At 45.3% G+C, this 23,097-nt stretch overlaps 1 protein-coding gene across 1 annotated transcript; it reads left to right on the top strand.

The window, feature by feature from the left end:
- The first annotated feature begins 213 nt into the window (after window positions 1-213).
- Window positions 214-23,097, top strand: LOC135368121 (uncharacterized). The gene is made up of 12 exons (XM_064601210.1): window positions 214-4,430; window positions 10,076-10,164; window positions 11,774-11,864; window positions 11,970-12,046; window positions 13,510-13,624; window positions 14,036-14,123; window positions 15,843-15,982; window positions 17,106-17,271; window positions 17,723-17,806; window positions 19,706-19,774; window positions 19,852-19,937; window positions 22,408-23,097. Exons 1-12 carry the CDS (start codon window positions 542-544, stop codon window positions 22,515-22,517), a joined length of 5,004 nt encoding a protein of 1,667 aa, XP_064457280.1. The 5' UTR covers window positions 214-541; the 3' UTR covers window positions 22,518-23,097.

Raw genomic sequence — 23,097 nt, 5'->3', positions numbered from 1 at the left:
TTTTGGCAATCGGAAAACACAATGCGTAAGAGAAGGTTTGACAAAATACAAACATATCACAACGCTTATGACGCTTATGAAAGCTTAAGAGATGTGGCAGCATCGCCAAAAATCAAAAATAAAACTTAGTTTCACTTGGCTTGGCATGGCTTGGATTTTGGCGAGTCTACCTACTATAGCCTATAGCAGAGTCGATAGCCCTTTGGAGTTGTCTTCCCAAATGATCCAACGTTTTCACGCACGTGCTCTGCATGGCGTGTGTTGTGTTTTAAAACCTATCACCGGAAGGACCGAGCGATCCCATGTGGAATGGTGAAATGCAGTTTGCGACACCGCAAAATGTGCGGTCGCATTGTGTATATGCCTTCGTGTAGCTACGCTGTAGCCTGTCACACAGCATCAAACGTTATCGTGAGTGATTTTGTGTTTCCTTTACAAGACTCTGTCCGTTGAATACCTCCAGCAATAAGCAACCGAAGACCAGAGGGACACGGATCTTCAAAAAGCACGAAAGAAGTGCTTGGAACGTCTCGAATATGCCATGGAAGTACCATCAGATGTAGAGCACAACTTCACCGAATTCGACGGAGCGTATTTTCAGACATTCAACCTATTTAAACCCAGATTGAAAAAGCGTGAAAAAGAGAACCACAGAGCACGGAACTGTGGTGACGCTGAGCGCCCAGCAAAAAAGGGTACAAAGCACAAGAAACAACACCCAGGGACTCAAGGTGACATCGGCGTAGAATATTCGAAAAGAAAGAACCCCAAAGAATACCACGAAGCACAAGACGATGAAAACGTCTCAGAAACAGAGATCTCTGGGAAGAAGAAAAAAGGCCAGAAGAAAGATTACACAGGTACCCCTGTATTGGGGGAGCAAGAAGCCAGCGTGGAGCACCCCAAAGAAGCGACAGATAAGTTTAAAAGTTCCGAAGGGAACATTCACACACCAGTGCTCGAACACGAAGCATGTCAGGCCGAACATTCTAAGCCTCATAAGAGAAAGAAGCATGACGTAAACAGTGTGAATGAACCGTCTGTGTGTGAACGTCTGGAAAGTGCACCGTGCTCGCAAGACGATATCGCATTTCTTTTTTCTAGAGAAGGGACACAGCATTCCGAGTCGCTTTTAATGCCGAAGCACAGGAAGAAGAAAAAGCACTGTCACAGTGAAAAGGGTGACGTGCAGCAAATCTCCCCCTTTGCTTTGGAAGATGAGGCTTCCGAGGCGAAAATCGGGAACGATACTTGTGTCCCTGAAAGCACGCTGGGCTTCTCCGTCCCAAATATCCCCGACGATGTCGAGGTTTCTTCGAGCCACGAATGCAGTGCAATCGGGCTGCGAAACGAACCACTGCAAATAAATTTTGAAAGCATGCCAACGCCAAGTCCGGTACAAGAGGGCGCATCCACATCGGAATCTACGCTTTACCATCGTAGCAGCGAAAAGCTAGAAAGCATTCTTGGTGACCGAAGCATGTCACAGTTACATTCCAGTTGTAGCCATGCTTCTGGCAGTGAAAAAAGTGACGCGTCTGTCATCCACGGAACCAAGCATAAAAGGAAGAGGCGCGGACGTGGCGAGACATTCGACGGTGGTTCTGCAGATTTAGAAGACGTTCTTTCCTTCCGAGGCTGTACATACGAGACAGAACAAAACGACAGCAGTATTAGCGTCAGTGGAAATAATGCGGTTTACGGTTCATCGCAGGGTTTTATCGTGTCTTCTGGGGGCTTCGATGTGGATGTATCGCCTTTTAAGCACCCGGACGATCTTAAGCCAGGAGAGGTGATATTGCGCACCCATAACAAGCTGCAGCATCTCGATTTGTCCTGCAAGGAAGTTTCTGTCGGGACGTTTTCGTCGGAACATTCCTCGCCTTCGTCCGGTTGGAGTAGACACGTCGGCGGAAAAACGTGCGCTCGCAGAGACAATTCGCTAAGCCTGGATTTGAGTGAAAAGTTTGACGTTACCAGCAAACAAAGTAGCGTAGCTGCGTACCCGCGAGAACCTTCTGGCGCAGCGGAATGTGTCGGGGAACAGCAAAGAGAGGAAAAGGAACCCGGAAAGGTGCCGCTCGGCTATCGGAGTCCCTCAATCCAAGGCACACGTTCGGGCGAATCAGAGGACGTCGACTTGTTTGCAGATATTTTGTCACCGCCAATTCTTTCTCCTCGTAAGCCAAAGAAAAAGAAGTACAGAGTGTGTGATGGCGTTGGGCCTGCAGTAGAGCTTAACCCACACGAAGATGGTTTGGCTGGGAAGCAATGTTCATATGCAGAGGACAATGAAGGAGATCTTGACGCAGAAAAGCGGGATGGCAACTGGCCCACGACTGAGTTTAGCCTGCAAAAAGATTCCTTGACTCGTCGTCGTCCCAAGAAGAAAAGTAAAAAGCACAAAAAACGGTCGAGCTTGAACGAGGAATGTCCTATCTTACAAGAGGATAAAGGAGAACAATGTTTGTATGCTGAGGACAACGAAGGAGGTCTTGAGGCAGAGAAGTGTGATGGCAACTGGCCCACAGCTGAGTTTAGCCTGCAAAAAGATCCCTTGACTCGTCATCATCCCAAGAAGAAAAGTAAAAAGCACAAAAAACGGTTGAGCTTGGACAAAGAATGTCCTATCTTACAAGAGGATAAAGGAGAACGATGTTTGCATGCTGAGGACAACGATGGAGGTCTTGAGGCAGAAAAGTGTGATGGCAGCTGGCCCACGATTGAGTTTAGCCTACAAAAAGACCCCTTGACTCATCAGTGTCCAAAGAAAAAAAGGAAAAAGCACAAAAAACGGACTAGCTCTAACGAGGAATATCCTATTTTACAAGAGGATAAAGGAGAACAATGTTTGTATGCTGAGGACAACCAAGGAGGTCTTGAGACAGAAAAGTGTGACGGCAACTGGCCCACAGCTGAGTTTAGCCTGCAAAAAGATTCCTTGACTCGTCAGCGACCCAAGAAGAAAAGTAAAAAGCACAAAAAACAGTCTAGCTTGAATGAGAAATGCCCTATTTTACAAGAAGATAAAGGAAAACAATGTTCTTATTCAGAGGACAACAAAGGAGGTCTTGAGACAGAAAAGTGTGATGGCGACTGGCCCACAATTGAGTTTAGCTCGCAAAAACATTCCTTGACTCATCAGCGTCCCAAGAAGAAAAGTAAAAAGCACAAAAAGAAGTCTAGCTTTAATGAGGAATGTCCTGTTTTACAAGAGGATAAAGAAAAGCAATGTTCGTATGCAGAGGTCAACGAAAGAGGTCGTGATGCAGAAAAGTGTGATGGCAACTTGCCCACGACTGAGTTTAGCCTCCAGAAAGATTCCTTGGCTCGTCAGCATCCCAAGAAAAAAAGCAAGAAGCACAAAAAACAGTCTAGCATGAATAAGGAATGTTCTATTCTACAAGAGGATAAAGGAAAACAAGGTTCATATGCAGAGCAAAATAAAGGAGGTCTTGACACAGAAAAGCATTATGGTAACTTGCCCACAGTTGAGTTTATTCTGCAAAAGGATTCCTTGACTCCTCAGCATTTCAAGAAAAAAAGTAAAAAGCACAAAAAACGGTCTACCTTGAACACGGAACATTCTGTTTTACAAGAGGAAAACGGAAAACAATGTTCATATGCAGGAGACAACGAAGGAGGTCTTGACGCAGAAAAGTGTGATGGCAACCAGCCAACAATTGAGTTTAGCCTGCTAAAGGATTCTTCAATTCATCAACATCCTAAGAAAAAAAGTAAAAAGCACAAAAAGCAGTCTAGCTTTACCGAGGGAAGCCCTATAGTACAAGAGGATAAACAAGAAGATTGCTCATATGCAGAGGAAAATGAAGGAGGTCTTGACGCAGAAGCACACTCGGGGATTCACGAAGATAGCGTCCAAGACCCAGAACTGGTCATGCAGGTACTGTCTCAGTACTTTGGCAAAAATTTGGACGGTAGCGATGTTCCAAATGAATGTCCCAAGGAACATAAAAGGAAGTCACAAAAGAAGCACCGTAAAGACTCCGCGAGGAATAAAACACCCACTCTGCAGCCCCCACTGCAACCCCAGAGCCAGCAACGCACCATTGCCAAGAGCGACAACGGCACAGTCTCTAGTCAGCGTCGCAAGAAAAGCCAAGAAAAGCCTCTCGGAAGTCACCAGAAGGACGATAGAGGGGAGAAGTTGTCTGCCGACCATACAGCACAAAATGCGTTGTGTTCCGACTTGTCGACTCATGACAGCAGTGCTCCGAGTCCCTGTCAGGCGCAAAGCCCGAAAAACTCTGCGGAACCCCACCAAGCTGCCAGTAGAAAGACGGCGCTGCCGACTGAACGTTCAGCACAAGCTGCAGAGCTCTTGATGAATGATTCCGATGCAGCGCTCTTTTCTGAGGATGACAGTTCGAAGGAAGAAGTATCTTGGCCGTTGCTCAACTCAGAGAAAGGTTGGTTCTATCTCCTCTTTAGCGATGCATCAAATTATCTAATCGTGGTTCCCACTGGCCCTTGAAACCCTTAAATACCCTGGAATTTGACAATGCCATTTTCAAGGTCTGGAAAACCCTGGAGTTTTCCCACAGTCCTTCCAAATCCTTGATTATGCATCTTTTTCTTATTCTTGTGGAGCTGCTACTACAAAATCTGTTTTTCTGGAGCGACAGTTGCAAAACGACCGGTGTCGGCACTCGCCGCAATAGGAATCGGCCGCGGAAACCAGAAGCGCGTGAAAAGAACGTCGCCCTGCGTTGTACTCATCCACCTTCCTTCCTACGGTCTTTATCGTTCAGGAAAGTCGTCAGTCACATTCGTGAACGGATCACTATTTTGCAGTCTCCATGCATTCTCTCGTGTGATACCTGTAGCTAACAGATATTTTTGTGCAAACTGTGTTTTACGTACCAGGCAAAACGACGGCTGAGCCTTAAAATGTCCTTAAATGACCCTCAAATTTTTGTTCCAGAATTCAGTGGGAACCATGTACCTTGCTTTTCACTAGTGTTCATGGATATCAGCTCAAAACTCGAGCGTTACCTATAGGTCTTGTGGGGTAATGTCCAGGTCGCAGGTTTCACTAGATCTCTGTCAAGGCTGTGTGAATAGTGATCTTGAAAACAAAGCGTACACGTAGTTATATACATAGTCTCTAAACATGGTTCAAGGTGGCGTCACTAGGGTATGAGACACCCGGTGCAAAAGCTCTTTGCCCCGCCCCAAAAAAGAGGGCTCTTCATGTTGTTGTGGCACCATCGTCCTGCTAAGCAAGACAGGGAGCGACGACACTGGAGAGGCTCGTCACCCGCTGGAGGCCACATCCCTAGTGACGCCAGTGTTGCTACTATGTTGTCATTGTTGCCAGATGGCACACAAAACTGACCGAGTGCTGGAGGCACGAGAAAGTGTCCTGCTGGAGAGAGATTAGTCCATGTTCGTGCCGCCTGTCCCAAGCAGCGCCACCTGGATACAGAAGGCCTGCTTAATGCCTCTTCTCCCTCCTTCGCTACGTGGACACATATATAGTCAGAAGTCGTCTGCTACAACGATTCACTGTTCTGCGAATTCGAGAACTCGCGAATAATCACAGCTAACTTCTCAAAGGTGTACCTCTAGACTAAAAGTGAAGCATGCTTTCCAGGAAAGCAGTCTTGAGAAAACATCTGAGACCGTTTTGCGCTTTATTTTGTTTCCCATTTAGTATGCGGAGGTGTTCAATACTCGCAGACGACAGTGGCTGCCCATGCGGCTGATGGTGGCTCGTCTCCATGGCTATGACCGCTGAAAGCACGTTCGCGATTGGCTACGGCAGTTTGAGAGAGAGAGAGATTATGCGTTTAATGGCACAAAGGGCACAGCAATTTGAAAACACGATCCTCATTGGCTGACTCTTAGTTGTTACGTCATGGCGACGAGTAAGGAGGCTTTCGGTATCTAGGTGGTGTTGTCCCAAGGCTTACTACATACTACTGGCTTACTTGTAAGCCAGTAGTATGAATAAATAAATAATAAATAAAAATAAGGCTATGTGGTGCCAGCACCAGACTATCAGGTTCAGGTTCACCCTGCCCCTTTTGGTCCAGGGCAGGTATCGTAAGAACACTACAGGCAAAATCTAGACAAAGTCTAGATACAAACTGAAATAGGAACTGATCGGAGGCTGTGAGCAGCTAGTTGCAAGGTGTTGCTGGGGTCCTTGTTGTGCAGAGCTGTTGGAAGTGTTGTCGGAAGAGGTCAGGTTGGCTGACGCCACCGTGATACGGCGGGTTTCAAAGTTGCAAAACGAAAGCCCCCTCCCTTACCCACCGGCATGCGCTAGGTGGTGCTGGCTGGCGTAAGTGTACCGTCCAGGGACATGGCAGACTATCTTGGAGAAACCAGCTAAAATACTCCATTTTTAAACGTTTCATACAACATTTTGCGTTCAGTATTGTTCTATTTTATCCGTTATTTTCTCTTCTTTACTGGAAAAAGCAGTTGTTCTTTTGTGTTCCATCAGGCTGTGCTCAATGCCACCTAGATACAGAAGGCCTGCTTATTTCCTCCTTTCCCTCCTTCGCGACGTGGGCATATAAAGTGAGAATTCGTCTGCTACTGCGGTTCACCGTTCAGGAACTCGCAAATGATTGCAGCACACTTGGAACCTTTAGACCTGAATCTGTAGACAAAAAGTGCAACATGCTTTCCAGAACAAGAGTCTTGACAAAGGAATTGGACCGTCTTGCGCCTTATTTTAAGTTTTAAGTTTTTACTTGACTACGCGGGTACGTTCAATCACTGTTCGCTGACGCGGTGGTTGTGGTTCGTCTCCACTGCTGAGCAGGTTCATGATTGGCTATTGGCTACTGCCGTCGAAAACACGATCGTGATTGGCTGACTCTAAGTTGGTGCGTCATTTTGACGATAAGCACGCTAGTGTTGGCTGCGGACTTGGCTTGGCTGCAGCAGGATTGGGCGCTCTAGGCTCTCGTTCGGTCCGGTTGGTCGATTGTGTCGTCTGCGGGAAACCCGAAAAGCACGTGGCGTATGCTTTGACATGAGAAGGCATTCAGGGATCAAGGAGAGTTGTGCTCAAGACCTGGAACTGATCATGCAGGTATTGCGTCGGTACTTTGGTGAAAGTTTGGATAACAACAATGCTTCGAGTGAATGTGCTGAGGAGCGCAAGAAAAAGTCGCGAAAGAAGCATCCTAAAAATTCTGTGGGCGAAAAATTGCTCGCTGAGCAGCGTTCAACGCAACACCAATCTACCGTTGCTGATAGCGACAACGGTAAAATCAGTCAGCGTCGCAAGAAAAGGAAAGAAAGGCCTCCTGGCAGTCATCACCAAGAAAACAGAAGGGAGAAGTGTAACCTGTTGCCTGCTGACCATTTAGTACAATATGCATTACATTCCGAATTATCCACGGATGACAATGGTGACGGCCGTGTTCCAAATCCCACCCACAAACAAAGCGAGGCGCTGCCAATTGAACATTCGGCGCGAGCTCCAGACCGCTCAGAGCTCTTGACGAATGACTATGATGCAGCACCCTTTTCGGAGGATGACGGTTCAGAGGGAGAGATATCTTGGGCATTGCTCAACTCAGAGGAAGGTTCGTGTATTTCCATTTCAGCGGTGCAGTATATCACCTCTAGCAGGGATACCTCTGCATCATCACTGTTTTTCTTTTTTTCTTTCTTTCGTTTTTGCACCTCTCCCCAAAATTTGTGAGATTGCCCAATACAGCTCAGCTACCAATACATTGTACTCGTAAACATATACGCCCTCTTGAAAGCCTAGCACCCTCTCCCGAAGGTCTATTTCTGGGGTAATTGCATACCTCTAGACTGCTAGTGCTATGCAGTGATGGCCACTAACTACTTCTACAGTAGTTTAACTATAACTACTAACTAATTTGTGATTGAGTAGTTTAACTAGTAGTTCAACTACTTTTCAGGGGAGTAGTTAAAACTACTTTTTTAACTACTGCAATGTAGTTTAACTACATCTATAACTACTTAACGTTGTCCAATAACACCAATCCCTTGTAGTGTTCTTGGACACCTAAGTATGAATCACAAGCAATAATAAACTTTGGCTCAAGCCATTGCTACGAGCGTCAAATACAAAGCTTGCGGCAGGATTCTTTCTGTGCCTACGCGATAAACGAAGTTGCAGAATTATTTCACAGCAAATGAGGCTTCACTAGACAAGCATTAAAAGTAAAGATTTAGTACACATGCACGACACAATTGCTCTGCACCTCCGTTCTTATCAAACAAGTAGCTCAAGGTAAAAGTCGAAAGCACAATCGTGCCGTAAAGCTTGCGGCAAAATCAGAAGTAGTTGGCACCTTCAGTAACCTAACTACTGTAGTTAACTACTTAAAATAGTAGTTTAACTAGTAGTTGCCACTACATTTCTGCAAGTAGTTAATAACTACTTTTTAACTACAATCAGGTAGGTTAACTAGTAGTTTAACTACATGTAGTTAACTACTGGCCATCACTGGTGCTATGTGAATAATTTTAAAACCGTAGAGAATACTCACGTAACTACGTCATAGATAAGTGGCATACGCATTGATATGCGGCATACGTATGTGGTGTATGCATATATAGATCTTTGAGGCAGCATTCTCTTGACTGTGTACGACCTCTTGTGGTGTTTCCGGGCTTACCTGTTCAGCTTCAGGACAATTTAAATATAGTACAGTGTTTGACACGCATTCCGTTACAAAATGGGATTGGCATCCACCTGCAGCCTGCACACTTTTTTTTAATAATCTTTCAAAGTCTCATTCACACCCAACCTGCAAGGAGAAGGAGGAATGCAGGCGTGAACAGTGAGTACCGTATTTTCACGCGTATTAGCCGCGGCTTATGTGCGATTTTTTTTTCTCACGGGCGCCCTGTGGCTTATCCACCGGTGCGGCTTATCTGATGACTATTTTTTCCTGGTATTTTCCCCATACGCCGATTTTAACGAAATGGCCGACAGTATCTCTGGAAGAGCACTGCCCTGCCGATGCACGAACAGTGCGTAACAGGGACGGGTCCACATTCGAGTAGATTGATCTTCCTGGTGCATTCCCCCAAGCAGCTTTAAGGAAAGTGGTGACAGTGATTCGCGTCTTCTGGAAGATCACTGACCTATCAGTCCACGAAAAACACCGACAAAGGCACAATCTGATCTTGGTAGAACTCCAGCACTGACCTCCTCTGTTGTACACTGTGCCGATCCCGGAGTATGGACCACAGGCTTTATGGCCTTCTCTATGGTCTCCTTTGTCGCACAAATCAGTCGTCTCGTATTGCCCGCGGCTTATCTGCCAGAAAATTTTCAAAACGTCCCAAAAAAACGCGTCCTGCGGCTTATCTGCGGTGCGGCTTATACGCGTGAAATTACAGTACTCCCTACCAGTGTATTCACAGGAGTGACATCCTTTCGGAATATTCCAGTGGAAGAAAAAGCGAAAACACTGCACACAGAGACGAAGTTCCGTCCCATGTTATGCGAACATTCACACGGTGCTGAATATCGGGAGTGGGGTACTGCACTCTTAGCAGACGACACCGTCAGCATCTTTCCTGTCGTCTGCTGCGGAATATCCTGTGGCTGTGTTGTAGAATATTCCCCGCGGTTAGTAGTGTATACGAACACTTAACGTTGAGCACTCTCGCCGAGAAAGTTGCGACGTTTTTCGCGTCTTCCGCTTCTGCGGTGAATGTCGCTCGTGTGACTTCTTTATGAGTACACAACAAAATATCTTCCATTACTGGTTGTGGAAAACTTCTTACCCGAGCGCAACCCGCTACCAGCTCAATAAGTCGGGGGCCGTCACCCGCATTAAAGTGAGGATGACCGGGACTCTGTCACAAATTACAAGGTTCCTGAAATACACACAAGCGTGTGCTTCATTGCGGCTTGGTTGCTTGTTTCCGTTTCTTGCAATAGATCCATCTTACCTGTGTACGTGCTACTTCAAAGTTTGCAAGACCGTGTATACGTGTGTATATTTTCTGATGGGGGCAAAGATGAATTCGCGCTTCACGAATGCGATTGTGCCGCGGAACGCATGCTTGCCTTCCCCTAATGGCTTCCTTGTGTGCGTAGGTTCACTCAAAGATAGCAGCAGCCATGATGCTGACCTGTCGCATGTCCACGATGAGCGACCAGGATCCCCTGTGGACCACAGTTTTATGGTGAGTGAAGCTTAAGGAGTGTGTGAAGGCGGGGTAGTTGGTGTACATTCATCGTGATAAAGCAGCACAAAGACGCGGACAAAGAAGGAAGACAGGGCGACTGCTAACTCTCAACTGGCAGTTTTTACTAAACAAAGCATGTTTATATACACAAAAGAAAGGTTGGTGCCTGCTCCTAGTCACATGGCACCATCGGGTTACACTGCAACGTGTTCCCGAGATAACTTATCTCCGCGGGGGAGAGGCTCAGTGACGGAGCGCTTACGCATTCATCATCGTCGTTTGCATCCTCGCTTTGCACTGTCGTGACTGTGGGTGCAAACCAGACCTCGCGCGAACAGATGTACTATCAGTACACAATGAGCAGCTAACAAGGGAAATAGTAGAGGCATTTTTTATTACGAAACACGACGATGATGAATGCGTAAGCGCTCCGTCACTGAGCCTCTCCCCCGCGGAGATAAGTTATCTCGGGAACACGTTGCAGTGTAACCCGATGGTGTCATGTGACTAGGAGCAGGCACCAACCTTTCTTTTGTGTATATAAACATGCTTTGTTTAGTAAAAACTGCCAGTTGAGAGTTAGCAGTCGTCCTGTCTTCCTTCTTTGTCCGCGTCTTTGTGCTGCTTTATCACGATGAGTGAAGCTTCTTGCATTGTATGTTGTAGACTAGTTATTAGAGCACTGCATGGGCACGGGGTTACCCAAAAAACCCGAGCCCCCTCCCCCAGGTCGGCTAAAGCCTTCTTTTTGCGGGCCTGGGATGGGCTTGGGGTTCACCATTATGGGCCCCGGCCTGGCCAGTGCCCATACTTTGTCTGGCCTATGTTGGAGTCGAGCCTGTACCTGTATTACCCCTCTGTTTATTAGGCACGGTCAAACTTTCCAGTCTGATGCACTGGGCCATGCAGGGAAGCCATGCCCAAGCCGGGAAGATAGTTGCTCGGGCTGGGGTTTGGCCGAGAAACTTAGAATCTTTCAGGCTTTGGGCCAGGTCTGGGCTAGGTATGCAACCGTCGATCCGGGCACGGTGCAAAAGATAATTATTGCTGATTTTGGTAGATTGAATTCCGTGCAGACTCCACTCAACGGCATTACCTTTGTAGCTTTTTGAGATGCAGGCTGGTTGTTTGACAGCATTTTTTGTTGTTGTTGTTGTTGTTGCACTGCACGTTCAAAGGCAAAAGAATAGAAGGGAACAGAAAGGAGAGGCAATTGAAGAGGGAAGTATTGCAGATAGATTACATGAATAAGCATAATTATGAACAGGAGGACATAAGCTGAGAGCAGTACTTACAGGGAAGCCAACATAGAATAATAGTTAGTGTCCTATCCAGACATATTATTATGCAAACTGTTTGACTGCATCATAGTTGGGGGGGGAATGTGCTACGAAGAAATTTCATTGTGTTTTCAATTCAACCACCTATCAAACTATCACCCCTCGCCCCCGGCCACCAACCTTCATGGATTCAGTGCCCCCATCCTGTCTTTCTTTGGTTCTCAATGCTTTGCAATGTGTACTCTGGAACTTACGACATGTGCCTTAAACAGAAGAGAGCTATACATTGTGCAGGACAATGCGTAACGTTTGTCTGGTCCTGGCAGGAGTATGCAGTGCGTGGTGAATTTCCGGAAATCCATAAGTCCTCCGTGGAACCTGCACCTGCCACAATTGAGGCATATGAGGAACAGACAGGTGTAGTATACCACGCTGTTCCTTTGTCAAACCAAAGCGTAGAAGCAAACTGCTGCTCTTTTAAATCCGGGTGAATGCATCCACGTTGTGCTTTGTTATTCGCAGGGATGACCCTGAGGAAGCACCATTTCTCTGCAGAGGAGGATGCGATCCTTAAAAGAAATTTCAAGAACCTCGCCAAGGTGGGTTGAACAAATGTTGTTCTATCAAAGTGTGTGTTCATTTTGTTTGATAGATTTATCGCGTAAGGGTGCCCTTTGTAAAGCGCACTTTTTTGGGTAATCAAAATGTAACCGCACACGTAGAAAGGCAGAAAATCCGTCAAACTAGCGAGGAAATTTGTTTAATACCCCAGACAGGCGGGCACAGTACATAAATGACATTTCCAGTATATGTGTAAGTCAGGTAAGTCCGGTATAAGTCACTCTTTTATAGCGAAACAACCACTATAAGTGCCCTTCTTCTTTTCTTTCTTTTTTTCACCTGATATTACCCAATATTATGCTGTTTTTCAGCTTCTGAGGTAAAATCTGATTTTTGTCAACCAGTTTAAAGAAAAAAGAAACAAACCTGAAAAAAAACACTGTAGCCTGTTTATGTTAGGCGACAGTAGACGACATTGACATTTGGGCCACGCGACATAAGAACCGCTGCTTCGCTTTAGTGTGACGCTGTCGACTTTGGTATGGGGACACCTGCGTGGGTTCGTAAAGCATTCAAGCCACGAAACAGGGGTATTTACCGCACGTTCCGAGAAAGGGTAGCGCTGTTCTCGTCCCCAGCTAGCTCTAAAACGCATAGAAACAGGTTTCGACCCTCACATGCAACGATCTGATATGTGTTGTATGTATGGTTCCGTGCATGTTGCACTGAAGAAAACATCAGGTCACAAAATCGGCACTGGAACTTTCCTGCATCCTTTATGATGCTGCCCAGACGAGCAGCAGCAAAAGCAGACGACTGTAGATTTGAATGCAGACGACAGCTCTGACGTCACTACCTTTACCTACTCCCGTCTGATAGGGTAGCTACTCTCGGGTAGGTCTCGGGTAGCTACTCTCGAGTAGGCAACCCGCTTTCGGAACGGGGGTCGCGACGTCATCGAGTAGGTTTTGGAACACGGAGAGTAGCTACTCCCTACTCTCGGGTCGACCCGGGTGAGTTCTGGAATGCAGCCTTACTTTTTTCAGTTGGGTAGTAAAAAGTAAACTCTGAACAGAGTAAAGTCTGACATTATTGTGTGAAAGAGCTGTTTTTTGTTGTTGTTGTTGTTGAAAAGAAAAACAAAAATGTGCAGAACACAATGAGTTGTTGAGAGGCAAAGTATGTGTTTTTCTCTTGTTGTGCTTTGAAATGTTTGATTTTGATTCTCTGGTTTTTCCTCTGGCTTTTTCCCGAAGTGGCAGCGATGCTCATTGGGTGGAATTTTACAACATTAGGCCTTATTGGTAGGCATGTTCCCATGAGATCATTGCACCACCTCATTTGCATCTTACTTTCTTGCTCTGTTGCTGAAAACTCTGTGTGTGTTTATGTTTCCAGTTCTGTGTATCCCTCAGTGGTGTAGTGACTTGTACACAATATATATAAGGGGAAAAAAATGATGTAGTGCTACCATCGTTTACATATTCTTTCTGATTTGCAGTTCTTCAACCTTCAACATCCACATCTCATCTTGGGTCATAGAGGGTCCCAGAGCTCTACAGAAGCACAGAACGCAAAGAAATTTGCACAGCAGCAAAAGGTTCTACAACTTCTAGGTAAGGCTATTACGGTCAATCCTCATCAAGCGAACAGCATCTCATGGGAAAAAAAAAACACCTCTCTTGTGCTCCGTCTAATTTTATGAACCACCAATTTTCGTACAGCAGATGCATTTTTGGGGAGACCATCACAGAATACTCTAGCATTGCTTTTTTGCTTCAATCCACATAATGGAATAAATTATATCAGACAGAGGCAGGCAAAACAACGTGTGGTTATGATGACTGAAAGATATAATATCTCGAGCAGCACAATCTCTTCACCCGATATTGGCTGGATGTCGGCAGCACTGGTGCAATGCTCGACCAATACTAGACCGGTGTTCCCCAATATCCACTTAACGTTGGCCAATGTATTGTGCTGCTGGGGTACAAGGAAGGGAGGCCACTCATGCACTGCTTCTGCAGGAAAGGACCTGCCACGACGTTCCCTGCGGATGATATACAGACGTGCGAGAGCTCTGTTTCACCCGCTGAGGATGGACACACGTATAACGTAGGATATCATTTATGTAGTCCATTTATGTTTGCGCAGTTTATGTTCATAGTATGTTGTATGTCATGTATGTCCTATTTTCATGTTCGGTCACACCTTGCCACACCTTAATAGCGTGAATTTTGATTAGTGTTGTTGCCTTTTCTCAGAGCTTGATGAGTACTAGAGCTGCAAAACTGCCCACAGTTTTGAACTGCTAAGAAAAAAAACTTTTCATTCTCATGTTTTCTCCTTTTTGTCCAAAAATTTTGAACACTAAAATCTTCTCCCTTGTATGACATAGATTTCACAGTAAGCATTACAGAACAAATCATTGCGTAATATAATTTATAAACGTAGATTTTATTTGCCTAGCACACAGAAACGAAATATGGCACGTTTACGTCCCTGTAACCATTAGTGCAACATTAACAACAGTGTTAACACTGTACATTGGGCATGTTGGTACAGATCCGTTCTTAGAGAAGCGTGACTGACAAGTGTACTTCAACAATAGCTTACTGACAAACGACTGCCAGTTTTTATACAGATAGGAACAAAATATTTTAGTCACTCAGGCCTGGGAATGCCATGCTGACACCCAGCTTTCCTTTTGCTGAATCAGGGGTGACTCCTACACTTATTCCAATTCTTTTTCCTGAGCATAATCCTGTCTGAGTTCCCCTTGCAGTGCAGGGTCAGAGGGAACTCTGATAAGATTACGCTCAGGCAAAGTAACTGAAAGAGAGGTGCAGAAGTCATTCGTGATGCAGCAAAAGGTGTGTCAGCATGGCAATTATGTCGTATAATTTTGCCAAAATCTGTTTTCACTTTTTTTTGGGGGGGGGATGTAAAATTTTGGTAATTTTTGAGACAGAAGAAACAAGGTGAAACAAGACTCTGGGGAAAACAAGTCTTTTTTCTTTTTCTTTTTTTTGTAAGTTCTTTGGTTCTTTTTATTACTCTATTTTTTCGAGGCCTCGCACATTGACCTTTTACCTTCAGGAGCCCCTGATACTTTTAAAGAAGCACAGAAGTCATTTTTAACACCCAGTTTTCTTCCTATAAAACTGTTAAGTAGGCCAGTAAGATGCACCATGCGAAGTAATTTACATCACAGAGTCATAATTATCGCAGAAATTGAATTTAAAATACGCCGCAAAAAGCGACCGTGCGCAACGGTGGTGAAGAGCAGTACCAGCCTGTGATCTGCCTGGTACCTCGCGCTGACGCTATAAGGAGAACGCTCGCTGATTGGCCTGGAGAAGTGTTGTCTGCTACTCCGCTGTCGTCTGCTATTCGGCTGTTCGGGGTTCTGATAAAGCCTTTTTCCTCGCCTCGGTAATGCTTCGGCCGCTCCTTCTATCCCCAATTCTCCGGGAAAACTGGCAAAACAGGTTTACGGCGGCAAAGGAATAAGGCGCTGACCCCCACTGACCGGCGAACCAGAACGAGTCTCCTTATACCGTCATCGGTGACGTGCCATCATACCTCCTCATCCTCGTTATAGCTGGAGTGGCGAGTTAAGGGTGAACGCGCGGAGCTATGTTTATGTGAGTTTTTTTCTGGGAAACAAATTGCACACATCAAAACCTTTCGCGCTATCCGGTATAATGACACACACACTTTCATCAGATGTCTTAATCTGAAATTTTTTTGGATGGCCCTCTGTGCTCCTTTAAAGTGTGCTGTGTCCTAGTGCTTCGAAGGAAGGAACTCATCCGCCGTTCCTCTTTCCAGTTTCAACAAGGAAGAATCTGACCAAGTGATGGCACTGTACGCGCGACTAGGGCCTAAGTGGCACGAAATCGAGAAGGTGATGGAGAAGCCGGCAGACTCCATCCGTGTACACTTCCTTCAGCTCGAGGAAAAGAAATATGGTATGACGAAAGGCACTAATCTGCACTCGGAAAAAAGACATACAGTAAACTTTAAGGTTGAAAACGGCTTGGTATAAATTCGTGCATACCACAAGCAGCTCGGATGCTCCATGCACATTTCACGTTACCCCTTGTCAATAACATCTGCTGAAGTCAAGCTTGTGCAACTCAAAATGTCCACTATTTCAAACAAAACTATCTTCCTGAACCACATTTTTCATACTCGAAAACAGCTGAATAGCTGTATGGATGACATGGAATGTGCAGTAATAACTTCATTAATATGACCAGGGCCCCGGGATTTCGGCCATAGAGCAAATTGTCGTAATAACGAACAACATGGATGATGCTCCAGGAAAACCCTTCATAAAAGAGGTCTGTCAGGCCCTGTCTAATTTATTGAAGACACGGATATTTCAGGCACAGTTTACCAATTCAATTTATTTCATCTTACCGATACAATTTATTGAGTTTGAGTTTGATTGTAGCGCCGTGTCCGCCCGGCCCTCCCAACACTTGACCAGGCCATGCGAGACGTGCGAGTGTACATGAGATTATGCTCAATTTATTATTTACAACTTTACAATATATTTACAATTTATTGACAAAAGAAATCCGTTAAAAGTGTCTCCTTAGAGAATCTGTCACAACGTAGATTTGGTCACAACATCACAACGCAGCTGACTCAACTGCATGGGCGATGGCGAACACATGCTGCGAGTAGTACTTCATCCCTAGGCCGCTGGACTTGTGGGCGAGGAGGATGACCTGACAGAAGCGGGGGTCACAGCTCCGGCAGTCGCTGTTTTTCCCAGGGGCCACTGGATTTTTGGTCGGGAGGATGACTCAGTCTGTGGTGGACAGTGGTGATAACGGGGAAAATACGCGTGTTCTTCCCCCCGACACCTTGGTCACGGTTGGGCCTACGGGGTTGTCATAATAACGAGGGGCCCTCATGCGTGACCCCCATTTTGGGAAGAAACGGTACCTGGGAAAAGTGAGGATGTCATATTAACAGGTGTCATATTAACGCATGTCATATTAACGCGTGTCATATTGACGCACGTCGACTGTATGTCATGGTATAGCACACTTTGCGTAGTGACGCTTGTACCTCCCGCAGATGTAGAGAAAGGACGATGGGAAATTGAAGAAGAAATACGTCTGCAGAAAGCGATGCGGAAGTTCGGCCACACTGAGCACAATGGCCGTCTGCCCAGTGGCGTCACCTGGGAAAAAATCGCCAAGGAAGTTGGAACACGAGGGCCGATACAGTGCTATAAGCGTTGGTGGGTATGCATGTATATACGTATGTGGACACGAACACGGGGGTCCCCCCCCAAGAGTGCGGCACGTTTCTCTTTTTACGTCACCATTATTAGTCAAACTTGTGTTTCTTACTTAATCCTGTCTCGCGCAAGACTTGCCAGACCTTAGTTTGAGCACGTTTGGTCCATGTTGGTTTTGTTTCATGCTGGTTGACTGTCTGCTAGTGATAAGATTATATCGCCGTTTTTGCAGTTGCTTTAGCGATGTCCTAAAAATGTATATTAATCCATGTATGTCATCAAAGTATTGTCATATTTCTCAGAAACATCGATAGTATATGTCGATAAGTTCTGCAAATAAGCATAAAACAAGCCGATCGGCTGATAAGGTCATCCAGGTGCCATAGGTGACTTCAGAAACCCGTTGGCATTTTGAAAAATTGTTGTTGAGTGACAGTTCTACTTTCCTCAGGGTATATGCCTTCCGCCGTACAGAGAGAACTAAAGGACATATCAAACTCTGGAACATATATGACACCATGCATCTCATAAATGAGTATGTAAAAATATTTTCTTTCCTCCTTCTTCTTCTTTTCTGTATTACCTATCTGTGTGAATGTGGTGTCCCAGGGTGTCCACCTGTTTGGAAACCCACGTATTGTCAGGGAGTTTTGACTCGGCTGGAAAAGTCCGCCGCGGGGAAGTTGCAAAAAACCAGCTTCGTGCTCCTATTTGTCATCACGAACCTATACCAACTACAGTCGCTGACCAAATTTTCGAACCCCGATTTTTCCGGACACGCTCGATTATTTGGACTCGTTCGCGGAACCACAGCGCGTCCCATTGAGTTGATGTAGAAGAAAGTCCAAAATTTTTGGACGCCGTGCAGCCCCGTCGCTCGATATTTCGGACTCCGTTTGCCCGAAACCAGCGAATTTCTCTCTCGGGGTGACGGAAAATATTGTATCATCCGAAATTCGTGTCAAAAGAAATCAACCAACTAAAATATTGAGGCAAGAAAAAAAAGGCAAACAGGCGTAGCTGTCCGAAGGACTTGAAAATAAATGTTGTCAGTGGAACATTTGAGTGAACTGTTGTGGGCTACAATTCATTGAGTCGGCATTGAAAAATGGAGCAGTGTGCATCATGCCGCGCATATACGGAACACTACGATCGGACACATTCCAAATCCGCACGTCCATGATATGTGTGCTCGCGCTTCTCCTGCTGTCTCATTGGATGCCGCCAATTTTTGCCTCCTGGGGATCCCATTCGCTGCCGCCGAAGGCGGCTCTGTTTCCATGGCGTTTTTCTTCTAAACGGTAGCGTTGCGTGAACTAATTTTGCTCGTATTATATACTAATTGAAACATGAACTTTCATTTGAGAGCAAATTCCTTTTGCACTTTAGTGCCCCTTTAAAGAGTACAAAATCCACAGGCCAAGATGGAGTACCTGTTTAACTGTTAAAGAAAATCATACACATCATATCGCCTAAATTTGTCGTATATTTAATGCAGCTTTCGCTCCAGGGGATTTCCTGGATGCTCTGATAACGTAAATAATAATAACTCTGTTTAAAAAATGATGGCTTGCAGTCTCCAAGCAGCTATATGCCCATTACGACATTATGAGGTTTCTTTCGAAAATCATAGAGAAGGATACTTTTCATTCATTCAGAAATGCTTTCTGGCGATTCGTCTTCACTGAACTGTAACCTCAACGTATTGTGTTACTAGTGCGTCTCTCGGCGGTACGATTGATATGACTACTATCTTTCTTTTCCGAGAGTTGCTTTTGCACTGAACATAACGCAAGGTCCAGGAAATGCCTCTAACTGTTGGGACCACTCTCTGTAATTCCATGAATACTTGAAATAAAGTGAAAGTGTCATTTGTGATTTGTGAGGAAAAGAAACCGCAATGTACGCTTTCTTTCTTCTCAAGAAGGCTGGCAATGCTGAGCACACTCTCGTAGCGTTGTTGTTTCTGTGAGTGCATTCCTGCTCCTCTATTGCTGAGTGGTCTGTCTGTCTGTCTGCCTGCCTGCAGGTGTGGAGGGGGATAGTATGTCTTTGGCAGACTTCACTCTCATAGGGCTCCGGCTCTCTGCAAACAATTTGTCCAACCGTCGCCGGGGATCGTTTGAGGAGGTCACTCCGAGGCCCTTTCGCACTGTCAGGCTTCTTGAAAAAAGGAGAGGCAAAACGTGCATTGCAGTTCCTTTTTTGCTCATGATGATGCAGCGGATTAATTCTGTTCTTTTTTTGTGTGTGTAAGTTGTGGTAATGACATCTTTAATTCCGCGAAGAAAAACAAGAAAATAGAAGAAGAAAAAAAAAAGAAGAGAATTAGAAGAAAAACAAAAAATACTTCCCCAAAACTTCGGGCTCTAACAGTGAAAGCTTCGTACTGTCAAAAATACCATCAGCTGAATCTTTCCAAACTGCTTTTCAGAATGTACCACATAGAAAATATGCCATGCAACGACTACGACTGGAAACTGATTAATCGGCGTTTTCCTGCGTAAGTCTCTCTCACCCTTCTGTATGGCGGTAGTGCGGAGCAGCATCACAATATGTGCATGTCTTTCTTGAATTCAGTGCGAAGAAGGCTACCACCCTGTGCGACAGGTGGAAGAGGCTCATCAGCACTAAAGTTCCAAATTCCAAGAAGATGAGCATGAAAGGCAAGATTTCTCACCACTTCGGTTTGTTTTTAGACAGAGGCCTAGGTCTTTAACTTGTCCCGTAACACGCATTAATGCATCGTTTGGCCCGTGATTCTCCAGAAGCTCCCGTGCAAAGACCAATAGCAGCATTTATTTCAAATTGCAGCCTACCAAAACGACCTTCATGTGCTTTGGCACTATGTTTTATGAGCGCCAACTTCGAAAATAATGATAACGATGAGTTCAAGATTCGGGCACACAGCTTTCCCGTGTAGACTTGACGTCTTTACCGAAAACAGGGGAGGTATAAAAACAGGAACCGTCATCTATACGGAAAACTCGACGTGCCTTGTATTTGGTGGACTTTAATTGTGCATTTTATTTTTGTAATTGTAATTTGTCACTTAAATTTAGTTAGTTAGGCATATACAAGTTAACTTTTCTCATTGTATGCGTGCTCTCCCATGATGTTATGCCGGAGAGAGAGTTCGGGGGGGGGGGGACATGAAGTTAACTGAGAGGATGATGTCAAAAATGTGGGAAACATAAAGAATGGACCCGGAAGACACTGGAATCGCGTTGCCAAGTCTAGGGTCTTGTCTGCTGCATGACACGCTGGTCCTTCCCACTTCTGAAATTGAAAGTCATGGTGATGTTGTATACAGTGAACCCTCGTTAATATGACCCCCGATAATCTGACATACGCCCTTTACGACCATACTCTTGGGGAACAATGCAGTGAAACCTCTGCAACCCCCCCCCCCCCCCCCCCCGTTAATATGACAATTCCTCGTTATGACCAAAATTTTCGGCAGGGACCATGGTCATAATAACGAGGGTTCACTGTATTAGGGTAACAAGTACTGAAAACTCCAACTGATTCAACTTATATAGATTGTTGTCTGCAGAGCGTTGAACCGTAACCAAAAATCAGGATTAACCGTTATTTTTAGCTGAACCTGAATTGGAACTGAACCGTAATTACTAGCGCCATCTTGGAGCTGAACCGGAACCGCACCGATCTAATAGCTTCGCGTACCGGCTCGGTACGGGTTGGTGTGTGGTAGGGGGGGTGACGTGGGGATTCGAGCGGCCTGCCTGCCTAGATTGCCGGCACGTTGCTCGGGAACGGGATGGAAGGGGACCCTGTTGCTCGAAAAACAGAAACATATACATAAAAATGTAACTAAGAGCTCTTGTATAATTTCTGGTGGCTACCTATAACTTTGTAGCATATGAGAGCCTCGAACCGGTTCCAAACCGCTTTACAGCCCCTGAACCGGAACCAAAGCTTTATGGCCAAGTCCGAACCCGAAACGTACCGAAAAAGCGTTTCGGTTCGACGCTCTGCTTGTCTGTATGGTCAAGCTCTACAGCCAAGGTTGACAGCTTCCGCATCGTGTATCTGCGCAGCAGTATATGAGATACGGATAGGGTTGCCACCTTTCGTAGTGAAAAATACCGGCCGAGGGAGAGGAGGTGGAATAGAGGGAAAGGGGGAAAGGCTTGTGGAAATGGGGTGATGGGTGGACGAGAGAGAGAGAGAGAGCGCGTACTCGCTCAAGATATTACGAGGAAACATATGTTCCCGCGTGTGGCTGTTTCATTGATGCTAGAAATAACAATGAATAATAAGAAGAAGAATTAATAACTAAGAAAACGACTGGTGACCGCGGAGCTGGGTCTGTGCTCCAGATTCAGTCTTGGGTAGTAACTAAGTTGCTTTTAACTTGTAACTGTAACTAGTTGCTTTTGGGGTTAACTAGTTACAGTAACTGCTTACATTTCCAGAAAAGTAGCTTTTAACTGTAACTAGTTACTATTTCTGTGAATGTAACTGCAAAATGTAACTAGTTACTCGTATAAATGTTTTATCTTTTTTTACGTACGTATTTTGCCCTGTGGGAGAGCCACATATTGACTTATACAGCTTCTGGTTCAGTGCAATAATACTTTTATCGCACTTAAGTAAATGTAAACAAATGTATGTTTTAACGATTGTACTATCACCCTCTCATGGTCATTTTTATAAAAAGTAACTGTGATGTAACTAAGTTACTTTCTCACAGTCACTGTAACTCTAACTAGTTACTTGACCAAGAAAGTAACTACAACTGTAACTTAGTTACTTAGCCAAGAAAGTAACTATAACTGCAACTCAGTTACTTTCTAGAAGTAACTTACCCAAGACTGCTCCAGATTTATTCAAGCTGTAGCGGAATGTTGAAGGGAAAATCCCATAAAAGCCCTTGTGAAAGGCCCTGAGCCACAAATACCGGCAAAAGGCTGCCGGTATCACCTGTTTACCGGCAACCGGCAGCGCACCCAAATAACCGGCCGTGCCGGTATAATACCGGCCCGGTGGCAACCCTAGATACAGAAGCCACGACGACAGGCAGAGTGCACGGAAAGTGCACCTTGGAGCAATCATAAGCCTTTTACTATATCGAATACGAAAATTGATACAGCAATGCTCATTTTATTTCAGAGGGTGCAGCTTACCTGTACAGGTATTACCTGCCAGCACTGCTGTCTAGACGCAACATATCAATAGAACGTGCTGTCGAGCTGTCCATGTGTCCTCGGCTCAAGGGATGATATCGGGCTTGCTGGGCATGCCCTACGGATGGACATCCCTCACCGCATTGCCAGAATGAAGATCGTCCAATGGCAACACGGCTCTGCAACCCCGAGCAGCTTCAGAGAGGCTTGCCGAAAGTCACCACGGGAAGCAACTTTGCATGTTGCCAATCTTCCTGTGTTCCAGAGCTCAGACCGTCACTTCCGATCTGAGTGAGGCTGCAGGAATGCAGTGCAAGTGTTGTTCATATGGTTTTCTAATAGCTGTCAAGAGCAAATTGATTGCAGCCGAATGAGAGTGTTCGTGTAAGTAATTCAAGAGCTCACACCGCGCGACAGCTGGCATTTTCGCAGTTTATTTGCTCGGTCTGTTGCCATACACTGAGCACCACATGGACTTTTCTCTGTCTTCAAGACAGTCTGATTGCATGCAAGCACGACCTCACTTAAAATCACAGTAATTAATTTGCATTTGCACTCATGTTCAGTTTATGTCACTCTGTACAGTAAATCATATTTTGTGGACTGTGATTCACTAGCATGCATCTATCTCACTTGTGAGATGCTTGTAATTTGTATATATAAATGCATGAACGGA

Source organism: Ornithodoros turicata, chromosome 9, assembly GCF_037126465.1.
Source record: "Ornithodoros turicata isolate Travis chromosome 9, ASM3712646v1, whole genome shotgun sequence".
Lineage (NCBI taxonomy): Eukaryota > Metazoa > Arthropoda > Arachnida > Ixodida > Argasidae > Ornithodoros > Ornithodoros turicata.
Note: the sequence above shows the minus strand (reverse complement) of the source record. Positions and strands in the feature narration are given on the sequence as shown.